The 12782-nt window shown below is 36.9% G+C and overlaps 3 protein-coding genes across 5 annotated transcripts; 2 read left to right on the top strand and 1 right to left on the bottom strand.

Moving 5' to 3' along the window:
• stas (Transmembrane protein stas) lies at positions 1-2940 on the top strand. 2 transcript variants are annotated; one of them, XM_074110332.1, is made up of 5 exons: positions 1-376; positions 463-592; positions 1088-1216; positions 1819-2156; positions 2437-2940. In XM_074110332.1, the coding sequence occupies exons 1-5, from the start codon at positions 217-219 to the stop codon at positions 2604-2606; spliced, it is 927 nt and encodes a 308-aa protein (XP_073966433.1). In that variant the 5' UTR covers positions 1-216; the 3' UTR covers positions 2607-2940. The 2 variants fall into 2 exon arrangements, with proteins under 2 accessions (XP_073966433.1, XP_073966441.1); XM_074110340.1 differs by having other exon boundaries at positions 3-256.
• Positions 2931-5783, bottom strand: LOC141444708 (uncharacterized). 2 transcript variants are annotated; one of them, XM_074110318.1, is made up of 6 exons: positions 5656-5783; positions 5263-5338; positions 5000-5151; positions 4517-4686; positions 4075-4334; positions 2931-3047 (listed from the first exon to the last, which is right to left on the bottom strand). In XM_074110318.1, the coding sequence occupies exons 1-6, from the start codon at positions 5707-5709 to the stop codon at positions 2959-2961; spliced, it is 801 nt and encodes a 266-aa protein (XP_073966419.1). In that variant the 5' UTR covers positions 5710-5783; the 3' UTR covers positions 2931-2958. The 2 variants fall into 2 exon arrangements, with proteins under 2 accessions (XP_073966419.1, XP_073966410.1); XM_074110309.1 differs by having other exon boundaries at positions 5263-5697.
• Positions 5784-7556: 1773 nt separating this feature from the next.
• Positions 7557-12270, top strand: LOC141444703 (uncharacterized). Its single transcript, XM_074110299.1, has 5 exons — positions 7557-7915; positions 9903-10026; positions 10285-10437; positions 10512-11708; positions 11798-12270. The coding sequence occupies exons 1-5, from the start codon at positions 7844-7846 to the stop codon at positions 12142-12144; spliced, it is 1893 nt and encodes a 630-aa protein (XP_073966400.1). The 5' UTR covers positions 7557-7843; the 3' UTR covers positions 12145-12270.
• The last annotated feature ends 512 nt before the right edge of the window (positions 12271-12782 follow it).

Raw genomic sequence — 12782 nt, 5'->3', positions numbered from 1 at the left:
TAAGGAAGGTTGTCATCACGTTGTCATTGTCATTGCATTGAACTGAAAGAAGCGTTTTCTCGCTTCCTTCGATTATTTATTTTATAGAATTCGTATGATAATGAGTATATAAGTAGTAATATGTTATGATAAAAAGGTGTTAAGTTTTCATTTGTTATTTTGTCTCGTAATTACTAACAAGTTTCAGGAGGGCTAGTTTTGGCTGGACCAGAAAACATGAGCGCAGTTGACAGTAGACGCTCGTCTAGGAATAAAGGTGAAAATGTTCAAGACCCGTCCATATCAACCACATCCTTTGAGATCTCCCAGCTAGGCTCTGAGCAAATAACAACTGAGAACACTGCACCTCATCCTCGCACCCGCACTCGCTTCTCAAGTACCTGTTCCTTGTTTTCATTCAAGTCCTGCCCTTGTTTCGTTAAAACATTAAATGTTTCAAACGACCATTGTATCCTGTTACAGATGCCGTTGCCAATACAAGTAGTACAAGTGATTTATCGACATCCAATGCTTTAGTATTAGTGGTCATTATTTTCATCTCTTCACTGCTGGCTTTGGGACTTCTGTATAGACAATTTCCGGATTTGGAAGAGTAAGTTGTTAAGTAGGACATTCCAACCTTGCTATCTGACTTTCATTTTACATTGGCAAAAATTTCAATATTTCTTAGTACTTACAGAAGTTTGATAATATAATTGTATAGATGAGGCTCCCCATGAGGCTGACATAGTCACATCTGGTGTGCTAAAGCCTCGTTAAAATATCAGAAGTAAAAAAAAATGTATGGATGTAGTGAATGCTTTGAAATTGTAATTATATTTTCATGAAAAAGTTTGTATTATCTTGAGTTTATCTTGCTTTCTTAACTAGCTTACTGAAGCTAGTTGAGGAGGCAAGATAAATACAAACTCTGTAACATATTAAGGGGCTGTTTCACCATCCATTGATTAGTGTTAACTGACGGTTAAATGTGGTGCCGTCTCTATTTGTTTTGTTCAAATAGACGGAGTCGGCATCACATTTAACCGTCAGTTAACACTAATCAAAGGATGTTGAAACAGCCCCTTATTTGATGTTTTGTTTCTAGGCATGAAAAAAAGCATATTAAGTTACCATGGGACCTGGATGACGCCAAACAACTGGGTCTAGTATTGGACCGGTATAAAGAAAAGTATTTCTATGAAGTAATGTGTGGAGTTTTCCTCATTTACATATTGTATCCTTTTTATACAACTCTATAAAAATATGGTGATTTTTATAGTTGGATCAATTAACCTAATGATTGTGGTGGCAAGTCATTTTACACCCACATGGGTGGATCTGGGCTGGGTCTAAGACAATAGTAGTTTTTTTTTTATCTACTGGATGGCAAACAAGCAAGTGGGTATATTTCTAAACTCATACATTTTGAATATTACTGCAACAAAGAAGGTGAATTGATTTAGTTACGACTAGAATTGGAACAGGTGTTTGTTCATGCATCCATCATATTGCTGCTTAAATACAAAAGCAACACAAATTAAAAATATTTTTTTTCTTGCAAAAATTACATTTTAAATGTTATTTGCTATGTTGCTTTAGTATAGGCAATATATGAAGTAAATTTTTGAAAGAAAAAAGATTCTGATGATCTGAGAACCTCTTTCTTTTGTTGAACTTTTTAATAAAGTTACTGGAGTAACATGACATGTTTTATATTTTATTTGTTTTATAAATACTTTTTAGATGCCATTATGCCATCAATATTATGGTGTAATGTTTTATTAAATAAATAAATAAATAAAAATTAATAAAAAATCCTTAACAATAATTATTCAGTTTGCAAACATTTGCAATACCTGGATCAATATTCCTGAGTATACTCTCAGGGTTCCTATTTCCATTTTACCTAGCTCTGCTTTTAGTCTGCTGTTGTTCAGCAATCGGAGCAAGTCTCTGCTTCTTCCTGTCTAACCTTCTCGGGAAGAAGTTAGTGAAGAGGTTCTTCCCTGCAAGAGCTGCTCAGTGGGCAAAGGCAGTAAAAAAACACCAGAACAATTTGCTGAACTACATTATATTTTTGAGGGTCACCCCCTTTTTACCTAACTGGTTTATTAATATGTCAGCACCTGTGATTGGTGTGCCTCTAGTGCCATTTGCTTTAGGAACTTTTATTGGTGAGATTTATTGTTTGTCCTTTTATTAGTTTAGCCATTTATATTTTTTTATATCAGTTCATTCAGCCATATATTAAGATAATTTAGAATTCTAGGTTAAGCTTACCAAGTGAACTAAAGTCATTGGTAGTGACTAAAGAAATTTTAAAGGTCAATAATTGTAATGTTTCATCAGAGCTTTGAGAACTTGCACATATGCAGACAAAAATAAGTCATAAAGCTGTATTGTTGCTTTGCAGAGCTGGTAAAAGAGATTTAAAAAAAAACCTATATTTTTCAGGTGTGGCCCCACCATCATTTGTGGCAATCCAAGCGGGGCAAACACTGCACACCCTCACCTCCACCAGTGAGGCTTGGTCTTGGACATCCATTCTTGTCCTGACTGTCTTCGCTTCAGTCTCACTTATACCAGTATTGCTCAAAAAACAGCTTAGAGAGAAGTTTGATTAATCACCAGATTAAACAGAAAAGACAGTTGTGATTAGCCATGCCACCTCAAGGAAATAATGACATACCATTAGTATTAACATAAGGCTATGTATGCATGATACGGCTAACAGTGTGGTTTCTCGAGCGCGTCATCTCTTTCTCAAGCGATACTTTGAAGAGGGTAGGTATGCTAAAACCGCGCAGCTAACCATAGAATGTGTACATAGCCTAATAGTCATAGCACAATATTGTGTGGGCAGTCCTCTGACTGGACTTTCTTTCGTTTTTTAGCAAATTTATTTAAGAGTTATTATTTAATTTTATGATTGATGTTAATAAATGGACTTTGCTGGTACTCAGGTTTTAATTTTATTTAACAGTAGGAGCCCACATGGGCAATCAGGGTGTTGTTTCCTAATGAAGGCTGTACCACAGGTCTCCAGTACCACCAGTTGTACCATACTGAAATAAAAAAAAACAGTTCAAAGAAATCACTATGAACATTTTTACAATATCTAAATGGGTGAATATTTGGGAACATAGATGTCGCTAGTGCTGCTGCATAAGTAGCGTAGTAGAAATAAGCAACCTGAGATATGTATGCATAGGAAAAATTCGTGTCTAGGTTCCTGTCCAGCGGTGGTGTAGGGGTTATAGCACGCAGCACGGATTGCTGAGGACCTGGGTTTGATTCCCAGCGCTGGTCTCTTTTTCTGGTTTTTCTGTGCATCCATGTGTCAGTTTGTATTTTCGATATGGTTTCACGGGATGCCCGTAAAAGTAACAAATTTGGAGTTGAAATAAAAAATACAAAAAGACTCCAAAAAACTAATCGAATATTTGAGCGTTTTGACAGCTCCATTAAACGTCATTAGGTACCATCCCACGTTGATTACCACAATGGAAGGACAAGTCGCGAAAATTTTACCCTTAGCATAATCTATTTTAATAATGCTCCTATCTAGAAATGCCAACCATAATCTCGGAAATAGAGCTATTCAAAAAGTCATATAGAGAGCGCCTTTCACAACATCCAAATTCGCTTGCAAAAGTGCTGCTGCGACCTTGCAATACAAAAAAAACTAAAAAAGGCAAATGTATTCCCTTGAAGACGTGAGAGCTGGTTGATGGCCCACCTCTCTACAAACGCCACCTTCTCCCTCCAAAGATCTGATTATAGTCTTGCGACTGATGGCAGATAATAATAAAGCAGTAATAACGAAAAAAAAAACGCCACAAAAACGCTGAATATTTACCCAAATGTATTAAGGTAATGTGGGTAATGTAGGTAATGTGGTAAGGCTCACAAAGCATTTTGCCCGCCCGTTCCAGTGTGTTATGCATTTTGATGAATGAATGAATACTTTACTTAAAGAGAAACTACTTATATCAGAAGTTGACGCGAATAGTTATTGTATGCATCAATATTCATAACACACTAGAACAGGAGGGCAAAATGCTTGTGAGCCTTACTACTAGTGATACTAACACAAATAAGTCTCCTTTAATTCCACCCTCAATGATCTGCACTGATGTTTGCATTCTTCAGCTGGTTTTAAATCCACAGTTCGACTCCCACTTAACACTAAGAGGAATGAGAAACTGCATTCTGTGTCAGGAACATGGAAGAGCTCTTGCCTGGAGTCCATTATTAGAAATCGTTCTGTACTCTGTCCAAACTTGGGAACCACTTTGGGCCTGGGTATTGCTTGACGTAATACTCTGGCAATATTCATTGTGTTGAATTTCCTAAAAGTAAAAGAAGTGTATATTTAATAATACGTGATAATACATAATAATTGACCCATTAAAAGTTACCTACATATATTTTAAACAAGCAAGGTCAGAAGTGTAGGAGGATTTTTGTGTTAAACTGCTAACAAATAAATTTTTATTCAATTAAATTGGCTAGAAATTTATGCAAAACTTACCAAACAAAAAAATTTTTGTCAGCTAATACTTCTGGGGTATTAAATACTTCATTGGGTTTTAAATAATATTTGCTATTGACTAAAACTTTTGGTGATTCTTGGTTAAACAGTTCTTTATTTCTGATGTATAATTCTTTCAGTGCTTTCAAATTAATCACCTGCTGCTCAGTCTGTGTAAGAAATTGTTTAATCATTAAATGGAAGGTTAAAAAATAAACATAAAACCTGAAGTTGCTCACAGGTTTTGACTGAAAAGAAAGCCAGTCCTTGACCAAATCAAATTTAAACATGACTGCTTTGCTGATAAATTTATTACATAGGTACAGCAGGGCAACTATGAAATTTGAAAATCGAAGTTTGTGTTGTTCCATCCCTCTGATGCTTATACTATTTAATATGAGAGTGAGAGAAACGGTACAATACAAACTTCGATTTTCGGATTTCGGAGTAGGCCCTCTGAGGTGGATGACTATAGACACTTGCCTCATAAATAAAAGGGGTGGAATGTTGTTGGTTTGATATTATTTTGGGATCATATAGTTCTCTGACATTAGTAACAGAGCTGCATGGCCAGCAGTCCATATCAACCACCGTGAAAAATGGGTTTTGAATTAAACATGTTTCATGATACAGATCTGAAGAAAAAAAATGCATTATTATCTTCATGTTGTAAATGTTTGTATTGAATTATTTTGAAAGTAGGTATGTATTAATGTTAGTTTATTTTCTACTACATACAAGCTCACCCGTTAATCCAGGGAATAAAGATATGAAAGGAATCGATATACGCCTGAGTAGCCTCAAACCAGGATATATATATTCCTGTAAATTGCAAACTAGGGTACTGTATATTGATTTAAAATTGTATACAATGCAAAGTGTTACAAATAGTCCAATTAGAACAATACGGTATTTTGTGATATATTTCCACCGAGTAGATATTATCCTGGGACTACGGTTTTCTAGAGAGTCAAGAGATTCGAAATATAATCGGCGAAATTCGTCTTCGGTCATGCCTGCCTCCATACATTGCTTTTTAAGTCTTTCAACGGAGCTAGAGTATTCTTGCAACAATGCTTCGTTAACCATAATGCATTAGCTAAAGTAAAAATACAGGGTTTTATAAATATAATATCTACTTTTTTGTTGCGCGTAAATCGTAAGTAAATGGTGAATGAAAGAATTACTGACATTAGTTAGTGACAGTGACATTGACAAATAGAGAGCGTGATTTTCTTCACAAAATTCGGTCCGAATTAGATCGGAATTAATTAAACCGTAAGATCAATCGAAAAATACTTTTCGTGATAATGAACTACGTATACTACATTTACCTTGTTTCTATGCTACTATCATCCCGAGACGGCCAGCGGGCGTCGCGGTAATCACTTTATGCCCCCGTGCCATCCACACTCAACGCTAACGAGGAAACACGTGAGCTTTTTAGTGGAGTGCCCTATGTGGGAGAATCCCACACCCTGTTTCCTGGAACAAGACTGGATTTATGGGGGGCATTTTCCACACTCATTCACCATTTTCCACACTTAACAAGGCTATTTAGTGTTTATAATGATACTTGACCATGTTTCCTCGAACAAGACTGGATTTATGATGGGGGGCATTTTCCACTTTCCACACTCATTCACCATTTTCCACACTTAACCAGGCTATTTAGTGTTCGTATGATACTTGTATTAATAATAATTACAGTAATTAATTTTAAAATTGCCACGCCCCAACAGGGCATAATTTTTTTATAATTTTTTGTATAAGGTGATGCAATAAATAAATACTGAATACTGACCAAAACTCGGGAATTGGACACGATCAAAAAAATCTTAATCGGCGCCATATCTAACGATGAAAATATCCATAGCAGCTGCATAAATTACGTACCTACCTAAGCGGAAAACATAGGAACTATTATTTTGCACCTCATTCTAGTTAAATACCATAAACGGGTCTTATCACGACACGCGAATAATATTTACCTGAACGTTTCGGCCAGAGAGCAGTGGCCGTGATTACGAGTAGACTAGTATGTATTTAACTATAACTATGAGTGACGAAAAGTTGGAAAGCCCCCGACTTTGCCACTTCAGTTCAATATCTCAAAAACGGCTAAACCGATTTTGATGAAATAGGTATGTCTAAGAACCATCGCTAGAAAACCTGATTTCAAATAAAAAAAAACTGCATTCAAGTCGGTCCACTCATTTAAGAGCAACGGTGCCACAGACAGACACACATAGCGGTCAAACTTATAACACCCCTCTTTTTGCGTCGGGGGTTAAAATCACGAAAGTTAAACCTTGTTCTATTTTGACAAGGCGAATAAAATGTTTTAGGTGTACGAATACCTAGGTACTTATACCTAATGTTATAATATATATACCTAGGTATACCTAATGTTACCTAATGTATAACATAACATAGGTAATTTAATGTCCTCGACCGTATCTTCCTATCCAATTTCTGGTAAAATTATGACTTATAAAATCGGTCGTTGTCACCAAGCCAATCAGTAAGTATCTATGTATATCTTTCTTGATAGGGTAGAGCTTTAAAGAATTAACTCTCATAAACGCTGATAGTAGATTATTAATACTCCGAGGTTAGTGCTACCTCACAGTCAGGGCCGTCTTTCACCTATTAGAGGCATTGGACACAACATGCTACATTCGGTAAGCCTGATTTTCAGGCGAGAGTGGAGTAGCTATCGGTTATCGTTTGGTAATGGAGTAGGGACTAGGGGGGCCCAATGCATCGCGGGGCCGTAGGCACGTGCCCAGTGTGCCCAGTGGGGAAGAGGGGCCTGCTCACAGTTACTATAAGTACTGCCCTCCTAAGCCAAAAGGCGCTATCTCAAAAAAAAAACGCTTTTCTGTCATTTACACCATTTGATGCAGAATGTTTTAAACTACACAATAGTATTAATAATAATAACTCAAGTGTTGTTTTTGAGATAGCGCCTTTTGGCTTAGGAGGGCAGTATCTATACTATATTTAAACACGCCATATGTTTTTCACCACAAAACAAGTTTACTGACGAAAACAGAAAACGCAATTTACTTGAAGTAAAGTCGGGTTCTTGCTCTTAGATAAGATAAAGTCTAAGTACCTTCCTACGTGTTCGGCATTTCGATAACAGGACAGCAGCGCTGTCAATACGTCAACATGCTCTCTGTAATCATTTCAAATAATTAAATAGGTACCCTGTAAATAGTGCTTTAGGTGATCCATAATGACGTAATAGTGAAGTGAGCAAGGTTGGCATCGTTAGGCAGTGTTAGGGTTTTATGAAGATGCAAGAAAATAACAAATTAGATGGACATTGAAGCAACAACTCGGGGCGCAGCGTGGCGCTGGTCTCTTCTGTTCTCTGTTGTGGTTTTAAACGTATGTATTTACTTAGATATAATATTTTCATGAACTACCTACCTCTTCCCTTTGCTCTATACCTTGTTATTTTACTACCGCTAGCAAAGGGGGGAAGGGGGTTGGTAGCGGAGGAGTACCTAAGTTAGTTAGAAAGGTCGTAGTTCATAAAATTTCAGGACCTTGCTTGAATCAGTCAACAGTAGGTACTTATAATATTTAAGCAGCCGCCGAGTCGCGTTGCTCCTAAGAGGAAGGTCTACGAATTAGCCCGAAAACATGTCGAACTAAACTCGATTTAAGACTGAGTTATCCGGGTCAATATAATTTAATCCATACTTACTAATATTATATGCCAAAGTGTGTGTTTGTGTATATGTTTGTCCGTCTTTCACGTCGAAACGGAGCCACGGATTGACGTGATTTTTGGCATAGAGATAGTTTATGGGCCTGAGAGTGACATACTGACATAGGCTACTTTTTACCCTGGAAAAATGCACAGTTCCCGACGGAACAGCGCGCGATAACCGAATTCCACGCGGGCGAAGCCGCTGGCAAAAGCTAGTACTTTTAGTATTTCAAATTCTTAAATGTACACACATTAAATTTTGAATCGACTCCCAGCACAATTATGTGAACCGGCCACTGGTTGTGATATATTGCAGACAAACGCAATCTTCAATGAACCTTGTGTGAAGAGTTGCACGTTATGTACCTAACGTGATTACCGACTATACCTACCTGCTTATTTGCATAATGTTGCGCATTAAAAATCGAAGTATCATGGAAAATGTTTATATTTAATGTACCTAGGTACCTACTCGTTTATAAATGTGGATTTTCTATACATTTGAAAATAAAACGTGTTAAGTGTGTACTATTAAAAATAATCGTCTCTTAGTAAGGCGGATAGTGCATTTTGTTTGGAATCGTTTTATCAGTGGTCATGATATGACGTCACATTTCTATTTAGAACTTAGGTAGTAATGTTTGACTACAATCTAGGTATTTTATCTCTACATTACGGATACATGTACTACCTAAATGTGTGGCGTTTGCATACGCAACAGAAATTTTGACCTCAGCAGTTTGATGTCAATCTCGAATTACTTATAAGACTGTGAGTGAAGTTGCGTCTTCATCAGTCAAGGACTCTACTTGACATTACTCCTCGTTAATTCATGTCGATGTCGGTTTCGGTTTGTAGGTACCTATAAACATATGAGAAAAAAAAATATTCATCACTTTTCATAAGTGCATGCTAAACTATGTAAAGTATCTCAATTCTCACTTATTCTCGCTTCTACTACATATATGAACTGGCGCCAGTTTTAAACTTCTTGCGTTCTTTACCGTGATACTACATAAATAGTTTCTCGGCGGTAACAATGTACTTATACCTATCTACTTAGGTGTACATATTGAATTGACTCAATGCTTCAAAAATCGATGGATAAATAAATTGCAGTAAATAAGTAGGTATCAATAGGTACATAAGTCTTACCTACTTTGTTCAAAAGAAGCGGTAAGAGGAAATCACAAAATAAATGCTGTTCATAAATTAGCACAAAACAGAAAATGCGTGCGTATCAGCAGAATGTAAACGACATTGAATCATGTGCTTTTCACTTCAGATAACCGATTGGATTTGTTGACATTGATCAACAATAATCATTTCCGTGATGGCTACTGATTGAGCATATAAAAAAATCAGACCCGTTCTTATCTTTAGTCAGTCTCTTGTCGATCGTGATTTTTTTTCAGTGTGCAAAACAAACACACGTAATGATAAACCTGCAAGATACTTTGTGCTCGAAGATGTCTCGGATCGTCTATATCTAAATCTAACTTCTGAGATTATTGAGTTTTTATTTACGCGTTGAACTCAGGTCTCTCCCGAAGTCTTAAAAACTAACGAAATTTCAAATGTTTGGTATCTTCATTCTCTATCATCATCATCTAACTTTTTTCATATTGAAAACACTTAATACGTCCTGTTCTGTTGCAGATTTTCTTGCCTAATCTAGTGCTGTCGTACGGCGTGCTGTTACTACACTCATTCCAGCTGGGAGTTCCAACATGGCTCGGATTGTCTGCCCCTGTTCTCTGTATACTAACCTTCGGCATAACACGTAAGGTTATTTTACAAAAATGTGCGTTTTTTGAAGAAAAATTGTGCAAGTAGGTAGGTAGCAATTTTTTACAACGCACCGCGATCTTGATATGGTTGGATCGATTGATAGCTACTTACATAGTAGCTAGCCGTGGGTCGTGGGTACCTGTTGCAATTGGCACAATTTTCTTTGACCAGAATCCTCAATTCGTGCGACGTTTATTTAAAAAGTTAGATATAATATAATCGTGACCCTGTGATTGACATTTGATTTCAGAATGCTGGTGTCGCGAAGCAGCAGATTCTTGGGGCGGCCCGGTCGGATATCGCCTGATGGCGGCTTTTGGTCTTCTCCTTCAAGTTTCCAGTTTATTGATCTGTGGATTCGTGCCATTGAAAGTACAACCATTTGTTTATGGCATCATTGGAGGTATGTTAATCCGCCAAGAACCAAAAATAAAAATGTAGACCAGGTTACACTTAATTTGATTTATAATGTTTCAGGTCTTGGATCGTCGCTAATATCAGCACAAGTTGAAGCTATCATTTTCGACACGTATGATTCGCGGCTCGGCATAATTCGAGGGGTCTGTCTCACGGGGCAAGCTGTCGGACAATCCCTTTTCCCTCATATTATTGCAGCCTTAATCGATCAATATGGATACTCATATGCCCACATAGTTCTTAGTGGAATCATGCTCCAAACCTTGCCAGCTATCATGCTACTCAAAATAGATGATAACATAAAAAGGCCAGTTTCATATTCAAGATACAGTGATTTATCTAAAACTTATGCAGTTTATAGTAATGCTGCTGACAGTGATTACTACACAAACGAATTGCCATTACATGACATGAGCAAAAAATGCTGGAAAAGTCCATCTGATGACAACTTGCACAGAGAAGAAGTGATGAGGATTGACTCTGGTGAGGAGTATTTTACTACGACAATAACACCGCCTCCTAGTCCAGAAGAAAAGAGAAGAAATTTATTCGGAATCGACATACTTCCTGATATACCAGAAGAAACGGAAGAAAGTGACGAAGAAGACGAAGACAGTTATAATGTTAATCAAACCAATACAAGTACGAATAAGAAAAGGTTCAGTGCAGCAATCAAGAGACTGAGCACCTTAGGTGATAATTTTGACGAGTACATAGCCAAACAAGTTAGAAGAGACTCAGAGAGTGAGCGCGAAGGCAGTGAAAATAGAGAATTTTCTGAAATTGAAGTGACGTACGATAATATTTCACCAATTACAGATATTCAAAGAGAGAAGATAATGAAATCCTTTAGTTTCCGCTGTCAATCTGCTTATGCTAGCATGAGGAGGCGATTTTGGATGCCATCGTATAGAGTATACCGGCTACGGAGGCGGTTGGTATTTGCAATGTATACTATCAATGATACTTTTATCAAACCTTTGACGAGGTCGCTATCCTCGTGGAGATTTTATCCAGCATTGTTGCTCAGTTTTTCCAAATTGAGCTTAACTTCGATATCTTTGGTGTTATTGCCGATGATAGCATCACATGTACGCCCAAAGATATCAATGACAGAGTCCAATTTTCTTATGTCACTTCACGGATTTACCTGGCTTTGTTTTTTGTTGAGCACGCCGTGGCTCGCACAAACTCCGAAGAGAAACTTTAAATACGTCGCAGTTCTCGGTCTGATGATATCCACCGTAGCATGCTTTGGTAAGTCAAATTCGTCATCCAAATGTATTGACATGATTAGCTTCCGTTTAATATTCTGTATGTATTGACAACTATATTCCTGGTTTCAGTATTGGCTGCGTCAGACAACCAAGACTTGTTTTCCATCGGCTGCGTCGTGGCCGGGCTCGGTTTTGGCGCCATTAGTTCTTGCTGGGAGTGCACCGTACAAGACTTCATCGGCGTTAGAAAGTGGCCTAAACTGCAAAGTACTTTGGAATCACTATCTGCTGTACTCATCGTCACGTTTTATACATGTATAAGCTTGTTTACAAACTTAGAAAGTGACTTACAGATGTGTATGTTTATCTTAGGCGTCATACTTTCCGTTGTTACTATGACATGGACGATCATAGTTGCGGTGTCGATTTACAATACTAAAATTAGATCTTTAATGCTCAGCAGACGTATAATTTGATTAATGTTAACTATAGTTAATGAATGTTTATTTTTGGGAAACATTTTGACGTGATGCAAACCGAACTCATGCTACTTTTAAAAGCTATACCTACACCAAGTGATGATTGTGATATGTTTAGAAATACGTCGTAAATAAATTATTTTTACAAAAAAATATATATATTCGACCTGGCAACCTACTTAAAACTTCGCAATTATCCAAAAAAACAGTAGGTAGGTATTTATTTGCTGAATAAAAACAAGGTTGTTACACAAATTAAAGTAAGTAACAATTTCTTTAAGCAAATACTACCTACTTGCTCGTAATCCGCGTTAATTGCATCAATAAAGGTGGTTTAATGATGTGGAAAAATCTACAATAACAGATGTGATCTAATTATATTTGTTAAGATCTACAAATTTTCCCTGAGGAAATGAGGATGAAGTAATCACATCAATGAGATAACGTGACATAACACTATAAATAAAGTATTTATTACTGTTCGTACACACAGTTTATAACAGTTATGGAGTGTGTATGTTATGTTATTTACGATTTACCGGATTACTAATGTATGGGCAAAAAAGTTTTCCCAAAGTATCACATCCCAAAATATTTTACTCAAATTATCATTTGGCAAAAAATCATTTGCTAAA

The sequence above is a fragment of the Choristoneura fumiferana genome, chromosome 2, assembly GCF_025370935.1.
Source record: "Choristoneura fumiferana chromosome 2, NRCan_CFum_1, whole genome shotgun sequence".
Lineage (NCBI taxonomy): Eukaryota > Metazoa > Arthropoda > Insecta > Lepidoptera > Tortricidae > Choristoneura > Choristoneura fumiferana.
The sequence above is the reverse complement of the archived record's forward strand: the minus strand, read 5'-3'. Positions and strand labels throughout refer to the sequence as shown.